Raw genomic sequence first — 26,337 nt, forward strand, 5'->3', positions numbered from 1 at the left:
ACAAGGGCTCTGTCTGGTGGTGAAATGAAGAAGCAGCCAGTGGTCAGGACGGCAGAGTGGTAAATGTTGTGCCACCTGCTCTCACAACCACCTCAAACTACAGCTAAGCTACAGAGCAGCCATCATCGAGAACTCTGAAGTCTAGCTAAACAGAAGTCCTATAACTAAGGATATACAGAAGAAGCCATGTTGAGACTCATGTGGTTACAGAGGTGTTCCTATGTTGTTCAAAAGTATTTTATAATATTAAAAAAATTCTAGATTAAAAAACATTGGGAAACAATAAAAAAATAAAAAAGCAACTAGGAGTTAGAGAATAGTTAGTTATATAGTCATGCAGTGTGGAGTCATTGGGATCAAATGATCACGGTTATAGAAATTCATATTACTATGCATGCTATTATGCTGTTTTAAATATGTTAAGCAGTTTCTGTCTCTTATTCCCTGAGGATGCGTAGTGGGTTGGTATAAGGGTCAGATGTCCTCTTTCCTTTTCTGGGTGTTGGGGCCTTTAGAGAACAGTAAGCCTACTTCCTACAGGAAGCCTTCCATGGTTTTCTATCCCTAATTGTCTCTCCTTCAACACACTATGGACCCTTGGCCCTTAACCCCTCTGGCACTCCCCAGCACTGCTTTCTCAAGGATGAATGCCTTGTCTGTGCCCATTGGGAATGGCTGCTCTTTGGATATTGACAGTCATAGGGATGGGAGATCCTGAAAGAGGAATTGTCAGAAAATCCTGGTGAGTTAGAGGCTACCTAATGAATGCTTTCTCCCTCCTGAGACAAGTCATGAGTTGCCTCCCAAGCCGACACGCTCAGAGGAGGTAGTGACTGCAGAGCAGAGCTGGTGGGGCACGTTGGGCTGAGGGGGCCTGGTTGCCTCCATGATGCAGAGCATTGCCGGGAAGGCCCAGGGAGATGGTGGCAGAGGCCGGCCATGTAGCCTGCCAGAGCCGTGTCAGGGCTGCACTGGCAGAAGGAAGAGCCCCTGATAACTGTAACTGTGTGCCTGCCTGGCAGCTCTGTCTTGGGTCCAGTGGCCTCCCGTTCTTTTCATTGACTGGGGCAACCAGTGCTGAAATGGGAGTGTCGTTCTGTGAGGACCAAGGTGAACATAGATACAGAAGAAGGAGTTGTGCAGGACCTGGAGAAGCAGCCCCAGGTGAACTTGGGGAGGTGGGTGCAATGCTGGTGGATGAGCCAGGGTCAGGGCAGCTGTGGCCAGAGCGAGGACAGGCTCAGGGAGCCCCGGGACAGGACATGGCAGGGAATGAGCAGTGAGCAGCGCCCATTGGCCTCAGCCATTCTCTTCAGAGCAGGAGGTGGAAAGGAGCTCTGTTCTGAATTCCTGAGACCTTTCATTAACCTCACTTCCTTTCTACTTGCCTGAAATGCCCTGTTTCTGCTGAGAGGACTCCCTAAAGTATCCTGGGGTCCTGTTTCTAGGCATCTGGGCCACAGGCCTCAGTTCCACCCCCTGAAGCATGGATTTGATGAGTGGTTTGGATCCCCCAACTGTCACTTTGGACCTTATGACAACAAGGCAAGGCCCAACATCCCTGTGTACCAGGACTGGGAGATGGTCGGCAGGTAAGGGTTCCTTCCTTTCTCGCCCTTTGATGCTGAACCCAGCCCTTGCCCGCTGGGGCTTCTTAGGAGTTAGATGGAGTTTCTGGATGCAACTGCCCACCAGCTCTGTTGTCCCAGTGTGTTGGGCTCTGCTTTGGCTGCTGATGTCATGCCCGGAACCTTATAGGGCTGGCCTACGGGATCTCTTGAGCCCTCGGGTATCTCTCACCTTTTTAGAAAATATGATGAGAGCCACAGGTGCTCTCCAGAATAAGGAGTATTCATGCAGTAGCCATTCACATGGTTTCCAGGCTGGGTTCATGCAGCCCATTGGCCGGTCCTGGGCTCCAGCTTCAGAGGCTGTTTGCCATACCAAGTTGGCATGGCAGCTGCGCGCTAGATGTTGAGGAAATCAGCATCATCACAGTGTATATGATGGGAAGAACCCTACTTACAAGCCTGCCAAGAGCTCTAAAGGGTGGGTGGCCCCAGGATCACCCTGGTCCTGCCCACATCCTGGCAGCGGGGTGCCTGCAGCATGGCCACACCAGGTGGGACCCTGGTCTCTCTTGAGTTTTGTTTGTCTTAATCTTTCTTTCTTCATTTTTTTTTCTTTCTTCATTTTTTATTATAAATTTTTGGTTGGACTTCATTATGTATCAGTGGACAAAGAAGAGCTGGGCCAACTTATTGCCATTTTTAATAACTTTAAAAAGAATTCACACACAAGACAGTTCACCCATTTAAAGTCCACAGTTCAGTGTTTTCTAGCAAATCCACAGCCTCATGCGGCCATCACATTGCAGAACACTTCCGTCGCCTCAGCCCTGAGGGACTGGAATGCGCCTCTTGCCTTCCTTTCTCTCGCTATCCTCTCTGTCCTTACCTGTTGCCTCCCATCCTTCTCCCAAATGGTGACCATGGTGACCATGGTGCCCAGTCTCAGTCCCAGGTTGTCCTTCAGGAAACCATGACCTGAGGAGGAGTGTGAGTTTCCAATTTCATTTGTTCATAAATTGAACATTTCCATGTTTGTTTATTTATTTATTATATTTTTTTGCAAGAGAGAGACAGAAAGGGAGAAAAAGGGAGAGAGATAAGAAGCATCAACTTGTAGTTGCATCACTTTTGATTGTACGTTGATTGCTTTTCATATGTGCCTTAAGTGGGGGGTGGGGGGCAGGGTGCTCAAGCCAGTGACCATGGGGTCACAAGGGTGACCCCACACTCAGGCCGGCAACACTGCGCTCAAGCTGGATGAGCCCATGCTGAAGCTGGTGACCTCCGGTCAAGCTCCATCTTTTTTTTTTTTTTTTTTTTTTTTTGAGAAAGAGGCAGGGAGAGAGAGAAAGATAGGAACATCGAGCTGCTCCTGTATGTGCCCTGACCAGGGAATCGAACCTGCAGCCTCCACGCTTTGGGCCAACACTCCAGCCAGTCGAGCTATCCGGCCAGCGCTCCATCATTCTTTTAAATGAGGCTCGTGACTTTGCCTATGAAATCATGAAGAAAAGGCTTTCTTTATCTGAAATATTTCTCTCTGAATGTGTTCATTTAGATTTTATGAAGAATTTCCAATTAATCTAAAAACTGGAGAAGCCAACCTGACCCAGATCTACTTACAGGTAATGGAAGCCTTGGGTGGGCAGACCCTGCGGCGGGGAAGGGTTAGCCTTCGGGGAGAGGCAGATGGTGTGTTCTTCTCCTCAGGAAGCCATGGAGTTCATTAAGAGGCAGCAGGCAGCTCAGCACCCCTTCTTTCTCTACTGGGCCATTGATGCCACACACGCACCTGTTTATGCTTCTCAGCCTTTCTTGGGTACCAGTCAGCGAGGGCGGTGAGTCCTGGTGGTAGAGACATAGGCCTCCCCGCCCACTTGGGGAGAGGGGTTCAGTTGTGCTTGATTATGTCCAGGGACAGGGCACTCAATACCATTGTGTTTTTAATTCTCAAGTGTGGAAAAAGACTGAAGCGTTCGCGCCTCTGAAGCTGCGCATGAGCCCAGGGTTGGTGTGGGAGGGCACTGCAGTGGTGTGGTCAGCACTGGCCTGGGTTAGCCCTGAGAACTTGGACTCTCCTCCATCTCTGCTGTGAATTATCCAGTCCATTTCACTTTCTATCCCTGAAGTTATCCTGTAACTGCTCTTGGATCACACCGATGCCCTTGGCCACCTGGTAATTGTTCCATCTTTCCCATAGGTACGGAGACGCTGTCCGGGAAATTGATGACAGCGTGGGGAAAATCCTGAACCTTCTCTGGGACCTGAAGATCATGGAGAACACATTTGTTTTCTTCACATCAGACAATGGGGCTGCCCTCATTTCTGCTCCCAAGCAAGGCAGGTATTCCCTTGTCATGTCCCCAAACAAGGCTGCAGTCAGAAACACTGGCCCCTGGGACTCCTTCAGGGTCCCTCAGCCACTCCCGGGGCAGAGTATGAAGGGGGCTCAGCCTGGGGGGTTTCAATCATGGGGGTGATACTCTCCCCCCAGGAACCCATCCAGTAAGGGAGTGCCCACTCTTCTCCTGGTGCCCCATTCATAGGAGCAGATCCGAAGAGACCTGAGAGCTGCCCTGTGGGGCTGGCTTGGGCCTGGTCACACACGAGACTGGTGGGGCTGCCCATAACACCCACGCTCTGTGACACTCTCCTCCCACGAAAGGCGAGAGCACCTTGGCCTTTCCAGGCCCGGGAAGGGTGTGTTAGTATGTGAAACAGTCAGTGACTGCCCGATGCCCCTCTTCTGAATTGATTGTTGTCTCTGGCTCCCCTGGAGGTGCCTGGTCGGGAGAGAGAGCTCAGTGGGGGAGACAGAGCCTGAGGCCAGGCCCTTCATCCTGCGCTGGCTCTGTCCTGACTGGCCACGGGAGCAGGTCGCCTGGCCTCCTGCTCTGTCCCGACTGGCCGCGGGAGCAGGTCGCCTGGCCTCCTGCTCTGTCCCGACTGGCCGCGGGAGCAGGTCGCCTGGCCTCCTGCTCTGTCCCGACTGGCCGCGGGAGCAGGTCGCCTGGCCTCCTGCTCTGTCCCGACTGGCCGCGGGAGCAGGTCGCCTGGCCTCCTGCTGTGTCCCGACTGGCCGCGGGAGCAGGTCGCCTGGCCTCCTGCTCTGTCCCGACTGGCCACGGGAGCAGGTCGCCTGGCCTCCTGCTCTGTCCCGACTGGCCGCGGGAGCAGGTCGCCTGGCCTCCTGCTCTGTCCCGACTGGCCGCGGGAGCAGGTCGCCTGGCCTCCTGCTCTGTCCCGACTGCCCGCGGGAGCAGGTCGCCTGGCCTCCTGCTCTGTCCCGACTGGCCGCGGGAGCAGGTCGCCTGGCCTCCTGCTCTGTCCCGACTGGCCGCGGGAGCAGGTCGCCTGGCCTCCTGCTCTGTCCCGACTGGCCGCGGGAGCAGGTCGCCTGGCCTCCTGCTCTGTCCCGACTGGCCGCGGGAGCAGGTCGCCTGGCCTCCTGCTCTGTCCCGACTGGCCGCGGGAGCAGGTCGCCTGGCCTCCTGCTCTGTCCCGACTGGCCGCGGGAGCAGGTCGCCTGGCCTCCTGCTCTGTCCCGACTGGCCGCGGGAGCAGGTCGCCTAGCCTCCTGCATGTCTAGGGGTTCAATGAGGTCACTTCCAGGCTTTCCCTCCTAAAGCTCTGGTGTTCTCTATCAGCGTTCTTATTCTAAACTTAGATACGTTTGCACCTTTTTCAGAGTTTTAGGGAGCCTCCCTTCATGGTGGTGGTAGTGGCCATCTTCCTCAGGAGCTAAAGTGTAGGAGACATACCTCCTAGCCTCCCTGGCAGCCAAGCACAGGCCCCCTTGTCCTGCAAAAGCTCCCTCACCAAGGCTTCATGAGGTGTCTCCAGGAAGGAAGGGACTGGACCCCATCATTGTAGTGCCGGCTGTGGGGGGCACCCAGAGTCCCTGGTGCTGTGAGGGGGCCCCAAGTCCCCCAGACTACTCTGTGTCTCTGTACTCGAGCTGGACCTGCAGGCCTCCTGATGGCCAGGACCCCCGGTTCCTTCAATAGGCTCTGATTTCCAGCTTGTGGAGTAAGGTGGCTGCACACACCCTGGTGTTTTGTTACCCTGTAAGAATTTCAACCTAGTGGTCACATACCTTTTTTTTTTTTTTTTACAGAGACAGAGAGAGGGATAGATAGGGACAGACAGACAAGAACAGAGAGAGATGAGAAGCATCGAGCATCAGTTTTTCATTGTGACACCTTAGTTGTTCATTGATTGCTTTCTCATATGAGCCTTGACCGTGGCCCTTCAGCAGACCGAGTAACCCCTTGTTCAAGCCAGCAACCTTGGGTCCAAGCTGGTGAGCTTTGCTCAAACCAGATGAGCCTGTGCTCAAGCTGGCGACCTCAAGGTCTCGAACCTGGGTCCTCCGCATCCCAGTTCGATGCTCTACCCACTGCGCCACCGCCTGGTCAGGCTGGTCACATATCTTTTCATCCCACTCTTCTTTAAAAACGCTTGGGCCTCAGGAGCACCCTGAGTCACTCAGACAGCTCTGGAAAGAAGGCCACAGACAGCAGGAAACCCAAGGGGGCAGGCCTGCCTGAGGAGGCAGTGGGGGACCCTGTGGTCGGGGGACTTTGAGGGCTTTGAGATCTCAAGTGGCAGAAACAGCACAGCTGCCTTAAGCAAAGAAGGTTCAGAGCCCAGGCCTGGCTGGTCCAGGACCCCAAGGGTGCTGTGTAGCTCAGCCCCACTTCCAGGGAGGCTTCCTCTGATGATCCCAGAGAAGGGGATCCCCCAGCTCCCAGCAGAGGCCCAGAACCAGCTGAATGTTGATGTTGCTGCTGGGCCCTGAATGAGATATTCAGGAGAGCCCTCCCCTGACAGCCCAGCCTGGTCAGACCACCAGCCTCCCAGCCCAGGCTTGGGTTTTGTCACCCTAGTCTCCGATTCTACATTATGGAATAGTTCCTATGGACAGAAACATCTGTGTGCATCTCTAAGGTACAAATGACAGTGAGGTAAAAATCTGTGCACCCCCCACCGAGCCTGGAAAATAGGAGAGAGGAAATGGTCTCTCCTCAGCCCTGAGCCCTGACCTTCCCAGGAGGAGCCAGGCCTCAGCCTAGTGCACCTCGTGTCCTCACTGCCCCTGCATTCACTCTCGTGACTCAGAGTCTGTGCTCCCGTGCTGTCCCTACACATCATCAGTGCTCTTCCCTCGAAACCTGTGGTGTTGACGCGTGGAGGTGGCACTCAGGGCCCAGTGCAGGGGGACAGCTTTGGAACTTCTTGATGGGAAACCCCTGCTCTGTTGTCTCCATTCCTCAGGGGGCCTGTGGTGAGCCCTGGGCACTTCATGCCACAGCAGCAGGCACCCTGTTTGTCCCTAGGAATCGTCTTCTGTGTTCTGGGAGCCAGCAGGACATTCAATCAGCCCTGCCCTCTGACACTTCCCCAAGTATGGTTTAGAGACCACCTGCTCACAGCAGGGCTTGTCAGAAATGAATCTGCATCCTGTGCCCAGTGGGACACCCACCTGGGGCCCAGGGACAGATGCATTTTTTTTCTTTTTTTGAGCTAGGCAGGGAGAGAGAGACAAGAACATCAAGCTGCTCCTGCGTGTGCCCTGACTGGGGAATCACACCAGCAACCTCCGTACTCCGGGGTGATGCTCCAGCCCACCGAGCTATCCGGCCAGAGTTGGGACGGATGCATTTTAACCTGAATACCCAGCCCCAAACACACATGGACACTCATAGACGCTAATGTTTAAGAAAGGTTGTACCAAAAAAGTGACAGGGAGTCCCAGTGACCTGCTGTTGGGATATGCTCTGTGGCTCTGCTTGGAGAGCATCTGCATCTTGTGCTAATAAGAGTGGTCGTGTTCTCTGTTTCTGAGTAGTCACTCTTCGTTATAGGACAAAAAAATGGGGCATGATGTTACAACCAGAGTACCTAGGATGGGCGCCTGGGTCAGAGCCATCTCGAGGTGTCCTGACCTCATGGCTGGCTTTCTGCCTCCATGGTGGTCTTGGTGCCTCGGTATATCAGCAGTGCCCCCTTTGAATGGCTGGGCCAGGTCTAGATGCAAGCAAGTGCCCAGCAGGACGTGTGTTGCCCTGGGGACTCAGCGTAGAGATAGCTGATGGGCAACAACTCTCCCTCCCCAGGAGGCAGTAATGGCCCCTTTCTGTGCGGGAAGCAGACCACATTTGAAGGTGGGATGAGGGAGCCTGCGATTGCGTGGTGGCCCGGGCGCATCCCTGCAGGCCAGGTGAGTCAGAGGATGGCCACGTGGTCAGGCCTATGGTCATCCTGGGGTGTGGAGACTAGGCCCCTCTGTGGGCCTGCTTCCTCCACTCACCATTCCTTGCCTAGGAAACACCACGGTCACATTTCTCTCCTCCAAACAGAGCCCCTCCTGAGGGAGGCAGTTGGTAAGTGAAGGGTGCATGAGGTGAGCACTAGAATGGGCCTCCCTGGACATGGTGTGGGGTATTAGTAGTTGTCATGGTGGGAGGAGGCATCCATGATTAATGCGGTAGTGCTGAGTACCATTGAGTGGAACCAGTTTCTTTCCCACGGGACTTGTCAGAGCCTTTAGTGTGCTAATGAGTATAATGAACCTCTGGAAGGAACATAGAGCAAGCTGAGCTTTTAAAATGTTATTTGGCCATAGAACTATTTTTTTCCTAAATCCACTGTTCTGTGGACACACTCCCAGAGACAGCAGCCGCTTGACCATTTGGTTGGTATCTGTGTACATGGCTGCACACCGCAGTATGGGTGGCCCAGTCCTCTTGCTGGATGAGGTGTGTGTCCTGCTCCTCAGAGCCCTCACTGTGTTCTCCTCCCCAGCTAAGAATGCGGGGTCTTCTCTAACCGGGCATCTTAATTGAGACACCCTACAGTGTCGAGACGAGTGTTTGTAGGCATGTGAGTCACTGTCACAGTTGGTCTTTTTTTTCTTTCTAATGAGCTTCTCCAGAGAATACTGTTCGCAGTGCTGGTGTCAGCTCAGCCCTCAGAGCAGCACCTCGGGGCCTCTGAGCCCTGTGGCCACTGCAGCAGTCACCACGCTGAGGGCTGGAACAACACTCACTTGTTCTCGCACGGTGTGGAGCTTGGACATCCAGCACTGTCTCGGGGCTAAAATCAGGTGTCACAAGGCCGATTCCTCCCGGATGCTCCAGGAGAGAATCCGTCTCCTTGTCTTTTCTGGCTTCTAGTCCCTAGTTGTCTCTCTCCATCATCCGGCCTGGGAAGGGCTGTTCACATGTCACCCCATCACCCTGACTGGCCCTCCGGCCCCTCTCCCAGTGTTAGGAGCCTGTGATTACCCTGGGCCCGCCCGGGGATCCAGGATCAGATCCTGTTTTAAGGTCAGCTGATTGACAACCTGATTCCCTTTCTGTGTATGGAAAAATATTCACAGGGTCCAGATCTGCGGCTTTGTCCAGAGCCCAGCCAGTTCTTCCACTCCTGAGCTCTAGATCTGAGGGCAAGAGCCGTGTCAGTGGGGAGAACCCAGGACCCGGTCATCATCGTCATCACCCCATTCTACTCGTTGACAGCTGAAGCCCAGTGAGAGGCAGTCTTTTGTCAGGGCCTCCCAGCTGGCAGGTGGCAGAGCTGGGGTTAGAATCCCAGATGTGGGGTGTGGAGGCCCACCCCCCTCACACCTGCCCCCACTGCCTCTCTCTCCTAGGACCCCTTTTCCTACCCACTCTGCCTGTGGGAAGCTCCAGCCTTTGGGACCCTCTGCCCCTTGCCGGCCTGGCTCTTGGCCCCCCTGGCCCTGCTCCCTGGAGAAGGAGGAGGAGGAACATCGCAGAGCCGCTCAGCTGCCTTCTCTCCACCGCATTTCATGGCACACACTGAAATTGAATTAGACGGAGCTATCAGGCCTGCACCCTGTGATAACTATGAGAGGATTTTATTTAAAAACACCCTGCCATTTGTCCAACCAGTTTCAAATATTTAGCTCTCCCCTTCACGCCTGGCGGGGTGACTTTATTAATTGTAGCCTTTGATTCAGAGTTAAGTCTTGAAAGTGCTGATAACAGCCTCAGTGACTTCCTGCCATGGGCCCGCGGCAGACAAATTGCATTTTCTTAAAGGCATTATGTGCACGTTGAGAGTGTCTATTTTTCAAAAAGAGCATCTTCCATGCGCGCGCCCAGCTGTTCTGTGCTGATATGAGGACTTCAGATATCCGCTCCTTCCCACACCATCCCCACCCTGCACTGCAATCTCTCCTCCTTATTTATTTTTCCAGAGGGTTAAAGTATCTTGGATTTCTTTCTTTTCTTTTCTTTTTTTGTCCTTAAAAAAAAAAAAAAAAATAGAAGGGAGGGGAGCTGTTGGAATGTTTCTCCTCCTCTCTGCTTCACAGAATTTTTGAACCAAACATTGACCTTCACACCTCCCCCACCCCTGGCTACAGAACAGATGACACAAGTGGCCATGACGTGTGTGCTCGGCTTCTACAGTTTCTCCTTGTGTGGAGGGATGGAGGCAAGGGTGCCCTGGGTGTGGGAAGCACTAAGTTTGGCAGTGGTTGAGGTCTCAGTGGACAGCGGGAACGAGGGAGCACCTGCCTTGCCAAACCTGCCAACAGGCTCTCCGGAGTCCTCCCCACGGACCCAGCTCCTGCCCCCAGGGCCCAGGGGTGAAAAGACTGGGTGAGCTCTGGAGAAGGCAGAGCCATGTGGGAAAGCCGTGCCGCTGGCCCCAGTGGGCAGCCCTTGCCAGGAGTGGTCTGCTCCTTAGGTCTCTCCAGAGGGTCACCTCCTACTGGCTCTGTGGAATTGGACCGTTACATTTGGAGGAAACAGCCTCTGGGAAAGGGCAGGCCAGTCCGCACCCCTTCCCCAGACTGCTCTCCCTTCCTGTCCCGCCTGCCCTCCCTCTTGCTCTCCATGCTGCTCTGGGCCACAGGGGGGGTTTTTTCTCCCTGCACTTGGACCTGAATTGGGAATTCACAATGTAATTATTAAAATGACATGACAGTTGGGCTCAGAGACGGGAGGCCTCCTGAGGTGGGACCCTGCTGGTGGCTCCCTGGGGAGGCTGCATCTTCTCCCTTCTGTCTGGTGCCTATTACGGGCAGGCACAAGGGCTCAGCACTTGGCATGGTACAGAGCCCTGCCTGCTGTGGGGTCAGGCCGCCAGTTGGATCCCCACTAAGCACCTGGTCTCTCGGAGGCCACACTCCCAATGAGGGTACTCATCCCTCCTTCTCAGAACGAGGTGGAGAATTCTGTGGTGGCCACACTCAGCCAAACACTCATGGATGTGAGGGGTTCTAAGCGAGCCTGGGATCAGCTGAGACAGGGATCAGGCAAAGTGAGGTATATGGGGCTGGGCATGTGCAAACACATGTATTGTGTTCTCGTGTGCGGACACATGGTTAGGAGAACGGCTGTGTGTGTGTGTGTGTGAATGTGCAAGTACATGCCTCTTGTAGACCCGGCTGGACAGCAGCAGAACACACACCCAGGGTCCTGGCCCCTGGCCACCGTCTGGTCAGCTCAGGGCATCCTGAGCAAGTGTTCACCTGTGTCCATTTCAGGTGAGCCACCAGCTGGGCAGCATCATGGACCTCTTCACCACCAGCCTGTCCCTTGCTGGCCTGGAGCCACCCAGCGACAGGGTGATTGATGGCCTGGACCTTCTCCCTGCCATGCTGCAGGGCCAGCTGATAGACAGGTTTGTTCTAGCCAGGTACTCACCCGGGCCCAGCCGTCCAGCACCAAATGACCACATGATAGAGCTGGTACTGGCTTGGGGCAGAGGGAGGCAAGACCTCTGGGGCCTTCTGCCATGAAATGCATCCTTCTTATGGGGCCCATCATTTATGCCTTGACCAAGGAAACAAGGGGGGAACGTCCCCTGTGGGAGTCACCCACAGCCCCAAACCTCTGGGTGGTGTCCTACCTTCCATCATTGCACCAGAATGCTTTGTGTCCAAGTCAGTTTCTCTTCAGCTTCGGACCAGCTACCCATTTTGGGTTTACGGCAGGGATTAGACGGGCTTGTGTTCATTTTTTGTTTTGTTTGTTTGTTTTCAACATTGCTTATTTTTCCTCTCTTGAAACCTGGCACAGGAGCCTGTTTACTGTGGGGGAGGGGAGGGGAGGTGCCAAAGCCTGCGGGCTCCGTGAGCTATCTGCCCCTCGGTGGGACCTGAGCCTCTGGCAGCCATCTGCTACTGCTCCATTCTGTGCCTGGCCTCCCAAAGCCAAGGGCGCAGGCAGCCGTCGGCACGCCCTGCGGCCTCAGAGACCTCGGCAACTTGTGCCCGTGTGATTTCAGCACGGTCATTTCTGTAAAACCTCAGCCCCGATCGTGCCCACAAGCCTCTCCTGTCACCTGACCCTTCCCCTTTTCCCAAACAGGCCGATATTCTATTACCGTGGCAACACACTGATGGCAGTCACCTTTGGCCAGTACAAAGCCCACTTCTGGACCTGGACCAATTCCTGGGAGGAGTTCAGACAGGTAAGGGGCTCGAGGCTGTGGACTTTGCATCCCCCATACCCTGTCCTGAGGACGCACCTGGGCAGAGAAAGCCAGCAGGAGGGTTCTGGGGAGAGATGACAGCCACCTGGCCTCATGCTACCCACCTCGTGTGTTTATCTGTGGTAAGAGGGATTTGTGGCACCATGATGTAGCTACAAGGACAGCGCCTTAGGATCCTGGACACCTCACCCTCTCTCAGGCCACCCAGAGCCCGGGAAAGGAGGCCTCGGGGCAGGCTCCGTCCCAGATCCAGGCCAGACAGCTCAGGGCCCAGTGGAACCTAGGGTGCCTTCCCCTGAGCCCCTCCCTCTTGTCCCCCTCTAAGGCCTGGTCAGGTGCTCTGTGGCCCCTCTGAGGGGCTGTCACACTGTTTCCATCACAGTGTCTGTCCCAAGGCCTGTGGGTGAAACGCTGCTGGCATGCTGGGCCCCAGACTGCACAGCACATTGCAGATTCCTGCTGCCCCTCAGGGCACCTTCTCTCTGCTGCCTGTCCTGCCTGCCCTTCCCTCCCCCTGAGTCTCCCTCTGCTGCTTCCTCCTACGCACCCTCCACCCCCAGCATCTAGAGGTCTTTAGCACAAGAAAAGCCTACTAATGTGCCTTAATTGGGAAGAAAAGTAATTTAAGTTAATGAAAAATCAAAGTACTAGAACACCCTGCACCACTTGGGATGCAGATTGCAGATTTAGTGGATCCTGGGGCTGGTCCTAGGCTGGGTGGGTGGCACAGACCAGGGCCACCTGCACAGTGCCCAGACCGGGTGCCTCGTGCAGACGCAGGTACTTGGGCAAGGCCAAGGACAGTGTGTGCTTCCTCCCTGTGGCCTGTTGGAAGCACAAGTTGCCACTGGGCAGGCTCACCTGGACCAAGCAATCCTTTTCTTCTCTTCTGCCCTCTGAGCTCCTGAGCGTCCTGTGGGCCTCTCAGGCTATGACAGCAACCCCCAACCTGGCCTCTGCCAGAACTTTCAGTGAGCAGTGGGCAGAGCCATGTCCCCTGGCCTGCACCCTTGTCTCCCCAGCGCCCACTCGGCCCTTGTGACTTGTGGCCACCACCTCCCGTCCCCATCCCCATCCCCTGACAGGCAGGGCTACACCTGGCTTGCCCCTTTAGATGCCCAAGGCCCGAGAAGCCATGGGAGCACCCAGAAGGGGCCAGGAGGCTGGCAGTACGGGGACCCTTGGGGGCTGCCATGTGTTCTTCTCCCTCACTATCCCTCCTAATCACATCCACAGGCCCCCACGCCCCGGCCTCCAGGGTCCCCATGGATGACTGCTTGAGTGGCCAGGCAGCCCAGCTGGCAGGCATGGCTGGCGTTCTGGGAGCCGCCCCTCGGCCTTCCTGCAGCTTCCTGCCACGTGGGCTCCTGGCCTCTCAGGACAGGGTCCAGTCAGCCTAGACCCAGGGGAGACACAGCCTTGCTCCTACCCTCCCAGAACTTAAAGGGCTGGGAGAGCTTTTCTGGAGAGAGTGCCCAAAAAGTCCAGTCCCTGCATATCCTGTCCTGACCCAACCGTGTTTACAGTGGGGTTAGAGTGAGTCCCTGCATATCCTGTCCTGACCCAACCGTGTTTACAGTGGGGTTAGAGTGAGTCAGGAGAGGCCCACTCAGTGCAGCAGGGTGATGCCAGCCCACCCCACCCCACAGTGCCCAGCAGGATCCACTTCCACTGTATAAGAGTTGTTTGTGAGAGCGCCTGGGCTGGTTTGGTCTGTGCGGCTGCTATCTTGAGAGGTGAAGTACAAGAAGTTACTTTCTCCAGTGTGTACCGACATTCAGGGAGCCCTCCGCAGAGGATGGCTGGTGGGCACAGAATCAGGCTGCAGGGCATCGCATCACAGTGCTTTTGCAGGGAACGGCGACACTTTCATTTTGATGGCCACTCTCCCTCCAGGGATCAGTAAAACTGAGGGGGTGCATGAAGCTGAAAAGGACCCGTGGCCATCCACAGCTCCCCTGAGTGCCAGGGGAGAATTTAATCCTCCTCTGGTCACTCCCAGATGATAAGACATTAGGGACAACTTTGTCCCGAAGCCATGTGAGCCGAGGTCACGTGGACCGCTGGAGCCTCGCAGCCAGTCCTGGGCTGGCTCTGCCCTGACAGAGAGGCCTTGGGTGTGCCGGTTTGTGGTCCCCAGGTTCAGGGAAGCTTGTGCCCCTCCCCAGTCCTGGAGTCCTGCTGCGTGGTGGCCCACCCGCCCAAACCCCAGGTCTCCCGTCCACTCATGACTATTGGATGGTGGAGGAGGAGGGAGTGGCACCTTCCGCCGCCCAGTGTGATGCCACTCTCCGAGACAAGCCCACCTTGGGGGCCTCCTGAGGCCCTGGTGACAGGCCAGAGGGAGGTACCTGTGGGACCTGCTTTTTCAAACTCAATTCCAAGGGCACACTCATCCCCCCCCCCTCAGGAAAGCCAGTGTGTGACCTGCAGGCTCACTTGCTCCGCTTGGGGAAGAGGCTGGCTCAGCTGTGTTGCCCCCAGGGTGACAACAGTTGTAAGGGAAAAATCCTGTACTAATTAGTGGGATCTTAATTAAATAGCTTATTTGATTTGCATCCAAATTATAATTTGTGTCTTATGTCTAGACTAAGAAACACTTCTCCATTAACCGCTCAGTGTTGTTATGCTAAATGTAGTTATTTTTTCCATTGTTAAACCCATATTTGCTCTCTAGCAGTTCTGCTCCCAGCAGGTCAAAGGGTCGTCCCCTCTGAAAGCCCTGCATATCCACTGTTGGCTGCCCCCAAAGATTAGACTGCAGCCCCTGACTTGGGAATTGACTGCTCAGTGCAGATAAATGGAATTTCATGGGCTCCTAACTTCCCCACTTTATTGAAAAGCAGAATATTAACTGCTCCACTGACCAGCTGTCCATTACAGACACACAGGGGTTGGAAATGTTTTGCCTGTCAAACAGCACTAACACTTGCAGAAAGCCTTTCAGTTGGTTACCATACACAGGTTATGGTCACTTCTGCAGACCTGTCAGCAGTGCCTGGAGACTGGTGCCGAGCCACTGGCGGGGCTCTGGGGTTAGCAGTGCCTCACCCAGTTCCCCCTGATGGCAGGGAGCTTTGCCCTTCCCAAGTTACAGAGCCCTGGGGATAGCCTTCAGGCCTTGGGGACAGAACTCCACTACAGGTCACAGCTTCAAGGGAACCCCTGGTCCAAGGCCACCTTGGGGCCCCGGGCCAACCCAGGACCTGGACAAAGCTCAGACCTCACCCTGACATAGAAGCACATTCCAGATGTGCACCAGAAGCTGTACCATGAAGAAGCCAGGAGGGCCTGACCTGCGGTGGTGCAGTGGGGAAAGCATTGACCTGGAACGCTGAGGTTGCGGTTTGAGACTCCAGGCTTGTCTGATCAAGGCACATCTGGGAGTTGATGCTTCCTGCTCCTCCCCCCCCCCCTTCTTTCTCTCACTCTCCTCTCAAAAATGAATAAATAAAGCAAAATAAAAATCTAAAAATAAAAGAAAGGCCTCAGAGGAGGCCTGGAACAGGGCTCACACGTGGGACTGGGCGCCACACCTGAGCCGGAGGGCGGGGTCTGGTGTTGTCTGCTCTCCGCATCTTGCCCTGTTTTCTTGAACATTTTCACTGTCGTCATGTTAGGGTCCCTGTCTGTTAACTTGGGCATCTGGGTCACCTCTGGGCCATCCCGGTCTCTGTGTATCTCCAGCTTTCAGGCCTGTAGTCCCTCCTCACCCGTGAGGGAGTCTTGAGGGAATGCTGAGCCATGAGGCAGATAGAGTGACAGTGGAAAGCTTTGCTATAGAACAGTGGTTTTCTAAATAAAAAAAATGACAGCAGCCAACGTAATAATAGCCATCTGGTATGAATGGATCAAAATTATACCTAGTTTTTTGTTAGATCAGCAAAAATATATTTCTTAGTATACCAAAGAATTTTAGTAGTTTATGTGAAAATTAGTGCTCTAGAAATTAAGAGAGGCTGTTAAGGTGTAAAATGGGCTAAAATAGTTTAAAGAGATTCATCCCCCCACACCCCCACCCACAACAAAAAAAGGGAGTTCCAAAAAAACTAGGGGACAGACAGTACATAGGGCATAACTGCTCAGCAGCTCTAGGGGCTGGGGTGGCGGGAAGGCTCCACCTTACAGTAGCCCATCCTCTGGCCTGCTCGGGCCTGGACCCCTCGGACTCACTCGGGATGGACTGGCCGCCTTGCAGCAGAAGCCCAGACACAGCGCTCACCTGTTCCCCTGCCTCTCGTTTCAGGGCATTGATTTCTGCCCCGGACAGAATGTGTCAGGAGTCACCACCCACACGCAGGAGGAGCACACACAGCTGCCCCTCGTCTTCCACCTGGGGCGAGACCCAGGGGAGAGGTACCCACTCAGGTGAGTGGGGCACAAGGAAGCCTTGGAGTTGCCAAGGAAACATTAGCCAGACCCAGCCAATTCAAGCACAAGACAATGTGCTGCATTTTCTAGAGGAGACATGCACACTGTGAACACCTGGAGGTGCGGAAACACAGGAAGGGAAGCACGGGCCTTCCCTCTGCCTGGAGCTCTGTACAGCAGTCTCCCACACACAGCAGTGCGGCGTGTGTCATGGCCTTTCCAGGTGCCCCCATCTCCCCTGTTTCTCTCCCCATTCTTTGTGGCCCAGCAACGGACATGTCCCCTGCCCCAGACTGCCTTTGAGGATGGCCTTGGTAGAGCTAACAGTCCAGGTATGGGCCGAACAGGGGCCTCTTAACATGCCCACCCTCTTCCATGACGAGCAGCACTGAGGATGTGGAGGGCAGCACCACCAGCCCAGCAAGACCCACTGAGGCCCTCAGCAGGGCAGCCGCCTGCCGGGCACGACTGAGCTCCTCAGTGAGGGTCAGATGGGGTCTCTCCGCACCACTGGGGCCCCCTGGGGGCTTCCTCCATGGCGCCTCACTTGAGTGGAGTTTCATCAGCTCAGAGGCCTGCAACTGTGGGGAAGCAACGTGGAGAGCCGATGTCACGGGTGTCCGTGTCCACCAGGGCTTTCTCACAGGCCGACTCCGGTCGGGGCACACAGTCCTGCCCCGCAGCTCCCAAGCCGTTAGCCCGTTTTGCTGATTCCTCCGCAGTTGGAGCAAACCTGGGCACCCAGGCTCAAGTTCCCTCAAGGTGGGCCATAAGGACAGAGATGGCGCTGAGCCTCTGATAACCCCCACCCCATGGCAACACGTGTGATGTGGATTCTCAGACTCAAATGTTCACAAGAAAGTTGACGCAGTGAGCTGGCTGAGGTGGAGGCAGCTTGGTCTGAATCCTGAGGGGCAGGATTTCAAGTTACAGGGCCTGCTGCTCAGAGCAAAGATGTGTGGAATACACCCACCTGACATGCCCTCCTTAGATCCATGTCACTACTTTGGGGGTACTGCAGCACTCAGGGCTATTGCCCCAATTGGAGGCCCCCTTGGGGACCTGCCTATACCCCCTACTCCCTCCCAAACCCACAGCACCTTGTGCCTGGGCTCCGGAAGAGGAGGCTGGGACCTGAGTTGGGATATGACTTGCCAGGGTCACTTAGGGGCATAGCTCTGGGCAGGAAGCCTCAGGAGCCACCACCAGGACCAGACGGTTAAGAGCTGAGGGCAGGGCCTCCTGGAGCTCCTCGCCTGTGCTCACAGTTTCGAGAAGCCTTGTTCCGAGACTGCTGAACGTGGTTGAGCACTTCCTTTCCAGTGCACTTGGCCACAGAACCCTGGAAAGACAGGAACACACCTGAGACCTGTTCTGATCACTTACGAGCTGTGTGTGGAGGCAATGCGGCCAACTGAGCAGGGAGCTTCAGACTGGTGTGGTCAGAGGAGCAGGATGACCCGGGGGTGCCAGTGTCAGACAGACCCCAAGACAGTGGCAGTCGCGGCAGGGTTTGCCACACCTGAAACAGAGCTGGGCCCCAGGCCCTCTTCCCAGCCTATCTGGTAGCTACCTGGGGGTCCGGTCCCATCTCACTGACCTGTGTTCTCTCATTTCTAGCTTTGCCAGCACTGAGTACCTGAACGTCCTGCACAGGATCACCCCAGTCGTCCAACAGCACCAGGAGGCCTTGGTCCCTGGACAGCCACAGCTCAATGTGTGCAACCAGGCGGTCATGGTAAGTGGTTCATAGGTGGCTGTCAGTGATGGGAGGGTGCAATTCCTATGGGGGGCATCCCCAGGACCATGGAAGTACTGTGGAGTCTGCGTGCCCTGGCTCGTTCTGCTGTGAAAGCAGTGCTGCCCCTGCCCCCAACACACCACTTCCCATCTCCCACTGGTGGCTGCTGCATGGGCACAGGCAGAGCCCCAGCTTCTTAGAGAATCGAGTCTTAGTGACTTGAGGGGAGGACAGAGGGGAAGTGGCTGATCTGGCTAGGGCATTGCTGCCATCTCCTGGGCACTACAGGAAGTGCTGCAACCTGGCCACCCCTTGAAAGTGAAATGAAGACAAGCGGGAACAGTGTGGGTCAGCCTCCACACTTCAAGTGAGCCGTCACTAGAGAGGTGTGTAGATTTACGTGTGGGTATGTATGAGTGTCTGCAAAGCCAGAGGCGTCCCTGCTCATCTTCTCCACACCCCTGCCCCTCCTTGATCCCCAGATGAAAGTTCCACGCTCAGTTCTTGACCCTTCCTTCATACACACCCCCAGCTCAGCCCTGGACCCCTATGCTTCCAGTCCCCAAACTCAGTCCTGGAACCCACACCCAGCCCCCCAGCTCAGTCCTCCTGCGCCCTCCCCCTCATCTCCAGACCCCCAAGCTCAGCTCAGGCCCCCCAGCTCAGCCCTCCTGCGCCCTCCCCCTCATCTCCAGACCCCCAAGCTCAGCTCAGGCCCCCCAGCTCAGTCCTCCTGCGCCCTCCCCCTCATCTCCAGACCCCCAAGCTCAGCTCTGGACTCCAAACCCAGCCCCCAGCTCAGTCCTCCTGAGCCCTCCCCCTGACCTTCAGGCCCCCCAGCTCAGCCCTCCTGAGCCCTCCCCCTGACCTTCAGGCCCCCCAGCTCAGCCCTCCTGCGCCCTCCCCCTGACCTTCAGGCCCCCCAGCTCAGTCCTGAGCCCTCCCCCTGACCTTCAGGCCCCCCAGCTCAGTCCTCCTGCACCCTCCCCCTGACCTTCAGGCCCCCCAGCTCAGTCCTCCTGCGCCCTCCCCCTGACCTTCAGGCCCCCCAGCTCAGCCCTCCTGCGCCCTCCCCCTGACCTTCAGGCCCCCCAGCTCAGCCCTCCTGCGCCCTCCCCCTGACCTTCAGGCCCCCCAGCTCAGTCCTCCTGCGCCCTCCCCCTGACCTTCAGGCCCCCCAGCTCAGCCCTCCTGCGCCCTCCCCCTGACCTTCAGGCCCCCCAGCTCAGCCCTCCTGCGCCCTCCCCCTGACCTTCAGGCCCCCCAGCTCAGCCCTGAACTCCAAACCCAGCCCCCCGCTCAGTCCTCCTGAGCCCTCCCCCTGACCTTCAGGCCCCCCAGCTCAGTCCTGAGCCCTCCCCCTGACCTTCAGGCCCCCCAGCTCAGTCCTGAGCCCTCCCCCTGACCTTCAGGCCCCCCAGCTCAGTCCTGAGCCCTCCCCCTGACCTTCAGGCCCCCCAGCTCAGTCCTGAGCCCTCCCCCTGACCTTCAGGCCCCCCAGCTCAGTCCTCCTGAGCCCTCCCCCTGACCTTCAGGCCCCCCAGCTCAGCCCTGGACAACCCCCTACTTCCAGCCCTCCAGCTCAGGCATGGACCCCAACAAACATTTCTATTTCCTTGCTCACCGCTGGGCCCCCTCCACTTCCAGGCAAGCCCAGGAGAGGACTCAGTGTGGTATCCTCTGGTCTTTCTGACAGACCAGTCCTGTGCAGCCCACTGCAGCCCTTGAGCAGTGGTTGGTTGTCCTTCTGAGCATCAGACACTCAAGGCCCTGGCCCTCCCAAACCCCCAGACTTGCAGGCTGCATCCAGAATCTGTTCCTTTTCTTTCTTTCTTTTTTTTTCAGAGACAGAGAGTCAGAGAGAGGGATAGGTAGGGACAGACAGACGGGAACGGAGAGAGATGAGAAGCACCAATCAGCCTTTCGCTGTAACACCTTAGTTGTTCATTGATTGCTTTCTCATATGTGCCTTGACCGCAGGCCTCTAGCAGACCGAGTAACCCCTTGCTAGAGCCAGCGACCTTGGGTCCAAGCTGGTGAGCCTTGCTCAAACCAGACAAGCCCGCGATCAAGCTGGTAACCTCAGGGTCTCGAACCTGGGTCCTCTGCATCCCAGTCCGATGCTCTATCCACTGTACCACCGCCTGGTCAGGCCAGAATCTGTTCTTCAAGCACTCACTGCTCTCTCTGCTTTGCTTCAAAGATCAGGAACAGCTGGCCAGACACAGGTGGCCAGCCCCTCCCAACATGAGCAGCTAGGGCAGAAGAGGGCTTTCCCTATCGTTGATACTTTGATACATTAACACTGAGACTCTGAGATCCTGTCCCAGGGTACTGAGCAATTCTAGTCTCCTGACTGGCACAGGGATACCCCCTGGACACTAGGGAAACATGGCAAAACTAGCAGGCTCCCTCTTAGGTTCATGGGTCTCCCTTTTGGTTGCCAGGAAAAGTACATAAAGTAAGTTTGCACACTAAAATACACAGCTGGGCAGCCTGACCTATGGTGACGCAGTGGGTAAAGCGTTGACCTGGAACACTGAGGTCGCTGGTTCAAAACCCTGGGCTTGCCTGGTCAAGGCACATATGGGAGTTGATGCTTTCTGCTCCTCCCCCCTTCTCTCTCTTTGTCTCCTCTCTCTAAAATGTGAATAAATAAATCTAAATAAAGTACACAGCTGGGCTAGGGCTGCGCTGAAAGAGGCTGTTCTCCGCTGGAGAAAGGGTTCCAGACAATTAAAGAACTTTCTGTGGGAAATCATGAGGTATGCGAAGCCTCAGCCTTTGCTGGAGTGTGGGGCATGCGCAGCCTTCTCTATCACGGTGGGGCATGTGCAGGCCCTGGTGTTTGCTCTACTTGGAACATGGCCAGGGGGGTGGGGCAGTTAGCAGACGGTCCCCTGGGATAACAGAAGGCTCAGGTGCGGGCCCCACCCACACCTAAGGCCTCACACTCCCTTGCCCTCACTGGCCTCTGGGAACGAGGGTGTCGCCTGTGCTGGCCTCACCTGGGTTGCAGTGGAGATGGGTGGCTTCCACACCACGAGTTGACTAGGCCAGGTCAGGGTCTGGGCAGGGGAGGAGTCTAGAAACTGCTGAGTCCAGAAGTGCTTGGAATAACTGCACATTCTCTTTCTGAATTTTTGTTTTCCAGAACTGGGCACCCCCAGGTTGTGAAAAGTTAGGAAAGTGCCTGAGGCCCCCAGAGTCTGTTCCTGAGAAGTGCTCCTGGCCCCACTAGCACCTGCTGGGGCTCAGGCCAGGCCCTCCCACCGGCCCCGCAAGTGCCCAGGACTAGGCGGGGTCTGGCTCCTACACTGAAGAGCCTCAACGGCTCTCTGCTCTGCCCACCACCAGAGGGATATCACCTGCAGCCAGCAGCAGGACCTGCAAGGAGTCACTACCTGGCCCTGGAGTCACTCTTCAGTCCTCCTCCTGGCCCACCTGATCCTGCTGCTTTGAGCCTGAGGCCTTATATCAGTGCCTGAGCAGAAAGCTGCGCTGCCTCTCCGTCTCGGTGCTCCCACCCATCTCATCCTCCCACTTGGCTCTTACCACCTTCAGACTGGCCTTGTTCAGGGCCTGCCTCCATCCCAGGACCCAGAGGCATGACTTGTATGGATGCCCTCGGCTGACCCTTCAAGCCCTTCAGCCTATATCAAGGGAAACTGTGTCAATCCTTTGTTGAGCCCCTGCAGCTGCATAAAGGGTGCAGCCCCACCTCCCTGCACTGCACCACACCACACCACACCACACCACATAGAGGGGGAAGAGGGAGGACCTCGATCCTCTATAGCCACTGTCTCCGCAGTGGGGACAACTGATAATGCTGCTTCCCTGGGACATGAGTATGTCGGCACCCTTGATCTTCCACCTTTCTTAGGGATCTAGACCCCTAACCCCGACACACTGTGTGGTGTGTCTGCGCCTCACAGCCATCCTGACTGCCCTCCTCTCCTCCCCTTGGCACCTGGTATGGCAAAGCATGAAGATGAACCCTTTCACTGGCCCAAATCAGAATAGACTGAGAAAATGAGCAGACTCCAAGGTCCCTGCCTTGAGGGCATATGGAGCTTCATTCACTAAGTGGGGTTTTCACATCGGCAATGATTATTTTGCCAAAGCTGCACTGCTGTAAATTGGGAAATTATGAAGAAAATAGTTTTAGAATAAAGTAACAGGCATTTTAGCTTTTTTTCCTTCTTCTTCTTTTCCAAGTGAGAGGAGGAGAGATAGACTCCCGCATGCATCCCAACCAGGATCCACCTGGCAACCTCGATCTGGGGCCGATGCTCTGCTCATCTGGGGCCATGCTCACAACCCAGCTATTTTTAGTGCCCGAGGCAGAGGCTCCTCGGAGCCATCCTCAGCACCCAGGGCCAATGCACTTGAACCAACTGAGCCATTGCTGCTGGAGAGGACGAGAGACAGAGGGGAGGGAGTGGAGTGGAGAAGCAGATGGTTGCTTCTCGTGTGTGCCCTGGTTGGGAATCAAACCCAGAACATCCACCGCTGGGCCAACACTTTATTACTGAATTAACCAGCCAGGGCCGCTCTTATTTTTTTGTTTGTTTGTTTGTTTTTAAATATTTTATTTTTATTCATTTTAGAGAGGGAAGAGAGAGAAGTGGGGAGGAACAGGAAGTATCAACTCCCATATGTGCCTTGACCAGGGAAGCCTGTAATTTCAAACCAGTGACCTCAGTATTCCAAGTCCAGGATTTATCCACTGCGCCGCCACAGGTTAGGCTGCTCTATGATTTTTAAAATGAGATTATGTTTGGGAGAAGTTGTCCTTTCTGGGTACCATGGTGGGCAGCTGCAGCCTCCTTCACAGACACAAGCCAGTGCTCTCAGGAGTGGGCCTCTGGCCAGGCCAAGCATTCCAGCCTCCCCTCTCCCAGAAAAGTTGGGAAGGGCTTCATCCCACTGCAAACCCCCCACCCCAAGAACCATATGCCCAGGCCTCCACATCTGGTTCTGTCCCTCCTCTGGCCGGGCCATCCCAGGCTCTCTGATCGTCCCTGAACTGCGCTCCAACTCTGGCCCTTCCCTCCAGGCTACTGCACCGCACTCCAACTAGGGACACCTCCTTGCTCACGTCCTCATTCACCCTGCGTGCTACTGGAGGGAAGGCCCGGGCAGCGCCCGCGTGTCCGCCCCCACGTACCGCGCGAGGAGCAGCGGTGACCCTCGGGTCCGGAAGAGCGGGCGCGGAAGCGGCAAGACGGGCGAATGCCAGGAGCGTGGCAGGGCCAGCAAGCGCCCGTCCCTGGCCTGCGGGTCTCCGCCAAAGCTTTCCGGAGGACCTGCCAGGCACACTCGGGCAGGCCAAAACCGCGCGAGGGTTTGCCCGAAAGCCCGACCAGGCCTGCGTAGACGCTATATTCCATTGACCTTGACTCACACTTCGGCCCCACGCGAACTCCCTTGAGGCGGGGACGGGTCTGTTCTGGGTACGAGAAATAAGCAGACGTCTTAAAATCGATGGCACCTATGATTCGATGAAATACGGGTCTTACAGAAGCCGGCGAGCCCTGCCCATCGTTCCCGCCACGCAACGCCCCGCCCCTCGCGCGCTTCCCCACCCCCGCGCAGGCGTGAAGCCGCCCAGCGACCGATCCGCGGACACGTGTGGACGCAGCAATGGCGGACTCTCAGCTGCAGCTGGTGGCACGGCGCATCCGCAGCTTCCCGGACTTTCCCACCCCGGGCGTGCTGTTCAGGTCCGCGGGCGGGCGCGTGGATGCCGCGTGGGCGATCCGAGGGCCCCCCTGGACGTTGGCCCTGCGCGAAGAGTGGGGCTGTCGGGGTGCTAGTGGGCTCCTCCCAAGGGACCGGTCCCTGGAGTAATCAAGCCTGTGCTTGCGCGCCAGGGACATCTCGCCGGTCCTGAAGGACCCCGACTCCTTCCGCGCTTCCATCAACCTCCTGGCGAACCACCTGAAGAAAACCCACGGTGGCAAGATCGACTATATCGCGGGCAAGTGGAGGGTCAGGGGTGGGTGGCCCTGGCCGCCTCGGGATTATGAGGTGAAGGGGTCGCTGGGTCGGGGCGAGGCCCATGGAAGCTGATTGTATGAGTTTCCTTTTCTCCTGAGCTAAGCAGAGGGAGGAACCGCTCCACCTCTGCTTGGGGGAGGTGCTTCCGTGGAGATCGTTCAGGGCACCCGCCCGCGGCACGGTGTTTGGGTGGTAACTCCAGTGTAGGCTCTAAGGGTAGACCCACTGCCACCTACTTTGTAGCGCTGAGAGATATAACAGGCCCCTCCAGCGGCCTGGGGAATGGTCTATCCTGGGTGGGTACCGTCTTGCTGGCTGTGGCGCTGACAGGCCAAGCCCCACCCAGTTCCTGGTTTCCAGGGCTGGGGAATGTCCCAGGAATTATCAGACCAGAGTCCCCTGGGCCAGACAAGCTTTCTTGTTCCCTTTCTACGAGCATGTATTGAGCACCTGCTGTGTGTCAGACCCTTGGCCCAGTGAAGGGCTTCCAGAAGGTGAGCAGAGGAGATGGTGAAGGACCCTGGGATCCTGTCTCCCTGTGAGAGAGCTCCACCCCTGACCCTCCCTATCTTGAGGACATAGCATTGGTGTTCCCTTCTTCAACTGGGTGTGTCCTTTCTAAAGGATTCTTTAGAAAGCTTCCCTCACACTTCCTACACATCTCAATACACTGCAAGAAATAGCCAGTGCCCTGTTGCTGCCTCTCCTTCTGGAGAAGTTCCTAGGGCAGAAGCTGCTTTAAAGATTAGAGCGCTGTGTTGAATGTTTCATAGTTTCTACCAGCCCAGTTAGAGATACAGCTGAGCTTTGGAAAGAGGTCAGGTGACTTCCTCAGGGCCACTGGGTTATTTACTCTGCCGTGTAGAATGGATTAAGTCCCTGGCCCCAGCTCCTAACCTCCCATTCTCCAGCACCCAGCAGTCCCTGCATGAGGTAGGTCAGCATTCCCTAAATGGGTGGATGTCATTGGCATTTTAGCTGGCACCAACAAGGCCAAGCACCCTGTATCATTGCAGTGACTACTTGTCATTCAGGCCTGACCCATACTTGGGAACCCCCATGTTATTGTGCCGTATGGCTGCCTCCCAACATCCCAGCTCTCACCAACAGGCCTAGACTCTCGAGGCTTTCTGTTTGGCCCATCCCTGGCCCAGGAACTTGGTTTGGGCTGCGTGCTTATCCGAAAGCGAGGAAAGCTGCCGGGCCCCACGGTGTCCACCTCCTACACACTGGAATATGGGAAGGTGAGAGGGCTGGGGTCTGCTACCATGGACCCTCCATTCCCAAAAGAAAAGTTGTAGAAACAAGTAGAGCTGCCATGGTTGCAGTGGACGTGGGAGCTCAGAGAGGCTGAGACACTGGGTCAGGCTCACACAGCCAGGAAACAACCAGGTGAGTTGAAACCAGGGCCCAGGTGGTAGACCCTGGCCAGGTCCTAGGGTCTGCACACCAAGTCTGTTCTCAGAGATGTACTGACTACATGCTACTTCCCATCCACAGGCTGACTTGGAAATCCAGACAGACGCCCTGGAGCCAGGGCAGAAGGTGGTGGTTGTGGATGATCTGCTGGCCACTGGTGGTGAGGGTCTCCCCCAAGCAAAGAGGGCTTGGCCCTGGGGAGTTTGGGGGAGGGGTGCCTTGCAATGTGAGAAGTCCTCAAAACTATCTAGTTTACCTGCTTGCCAGATTGGAAAGAACCCTGTTGCAATGCCAACACTTTTCTCCCCCAGACCCAAGTGGCCCAGGCTGCATGGGGGCCTCACTCTTCTCTTCCTTTCCACCAGGAACGATGCATGCAGCCTGTGAACTGCTGGGCCAGCTGCGGGCTGAGGTGTTGGAATGTGTCAGTTTGGTGGAGCTGACCTCGCTGAAGGGCAGGGAGAAGCTGGGGGCTGTGCCCTTTTTCTCCCTCCTGCAGTATGAGTGACCTTGGCACCCTACCCTACACCGACTAGAAGGTCCAGCCTCAGTGGCTACAAAGACCTCCACTGGCTGCCAGGGGCATTCGCTGTCCACCCAGAGTTTTTTATACCTATTTCTGGGGTTGAGTGACTATCCACCACCCACGGGACCTTCGTGCGGGTTCTGGAAGTGCAAAGGCTGGGGGCCAATAGCCCAGGACAAAGCCAAAGCCAAGCTGCTCAGATTCATTTACAGAGAAATGAGAACATGAATAAT

At 56.0% G+C, this 26,337-nt stretch overlaps 2 protein-coding genes across 2 annotated transcripts in view; both read left to right on the forward strand.

The window, feature by feature from the left end:
- Positions 1 to 22,345, forward strand: part of GALNS (galactosamine (N-acetyl)-6-sulfatase) — a 31,642-nt gene extending 9,297 nt beyond the window's left edge. The window contains exons 5-14 of the mRNA XM_066349358.1: positions 1,449 to 1,592; positions 3,130 to 3,196; positions 3,282 to 3,409; positions 3,772 to 3,911; positions 7,691 to 7,794; positions 11,095 to 11,231; positions 11,921 to 12,023; positions 16,291 to 16,412; positions 18,036 to 18,153; positions 21,311 to 22,345. Of these exons, the coding sequence (XP_066205455.1) occupies positions 1,449 to 1,592; positions 3,130 to 3,196; positions 3,282 to 3,409; positions 3,772 to 3,911; positions 7,691 to 7,794; positions 11,095 to 11,231; positions 11,921 to 12,023; positions 16,291 to 16,412; positions 18,036 to 18,153; positions 21,311 to 21,397 (1,150 nt within the window). The 3' untranslated portion in view covers positions 21,398 to 22,345. The remainder of the gene's footprint in view (positions 1 to 1,448; positions 1,593 to 3,129; positions 3,197 to 3,281; positions 3,410 to 3,771; positions 3,912 to 7,690; positions 7,795 to 11,094; positions 11,232 to 11,920; positions 12,024 to 16,290; positions 16,413 to 18,035; positions 18,154 to 21,310) is intronic.
- A 1,380-nt stretch (positions 22,346 to 23,725) lies between these two features.
- Positions 23,726 to 26,323, forward strand: APRT (adenine phosphoribosyltransferase). Its single transcript, XM_066348866.1, has 5 exons — positions 23,726 to 23,882; positions 24,033 to 24,139; positions 25,270 to 25,403; positions 25,660 to 25,738; positions 25,944 to 26,323. Exons 1-5 carry the CDS (start codon positions 23,803 to 23,805, stop codon positions 26,084 to 26,086), a joined length of 543 nt encoding a protein of 180 aa, XP_066204963.1. The 5' UTR covers positions 23,726 to 23,802; the 3' UTR covers positions 26,087 to 26,323.
- The last annotated feature ends 14 nt before the right edge of the window (positions 26,324 to 26,337 follow it).

Source organism: Saccopteryx leptura, chromosome 9, assembly GCF_036850995.1.
Source record: "Saccopteryx leptura isolate mSacLep1 chromosome 9, mSacLep1_pri_phased_curated, whole genome shotgun sequence".
NCBI classification, from domain to species: Eukaryota; Metazoa; Chordata; class Mammalia; order Chiroptera; family Emballonuridae; genus Saccopteryx; species Saccopteryx leptura.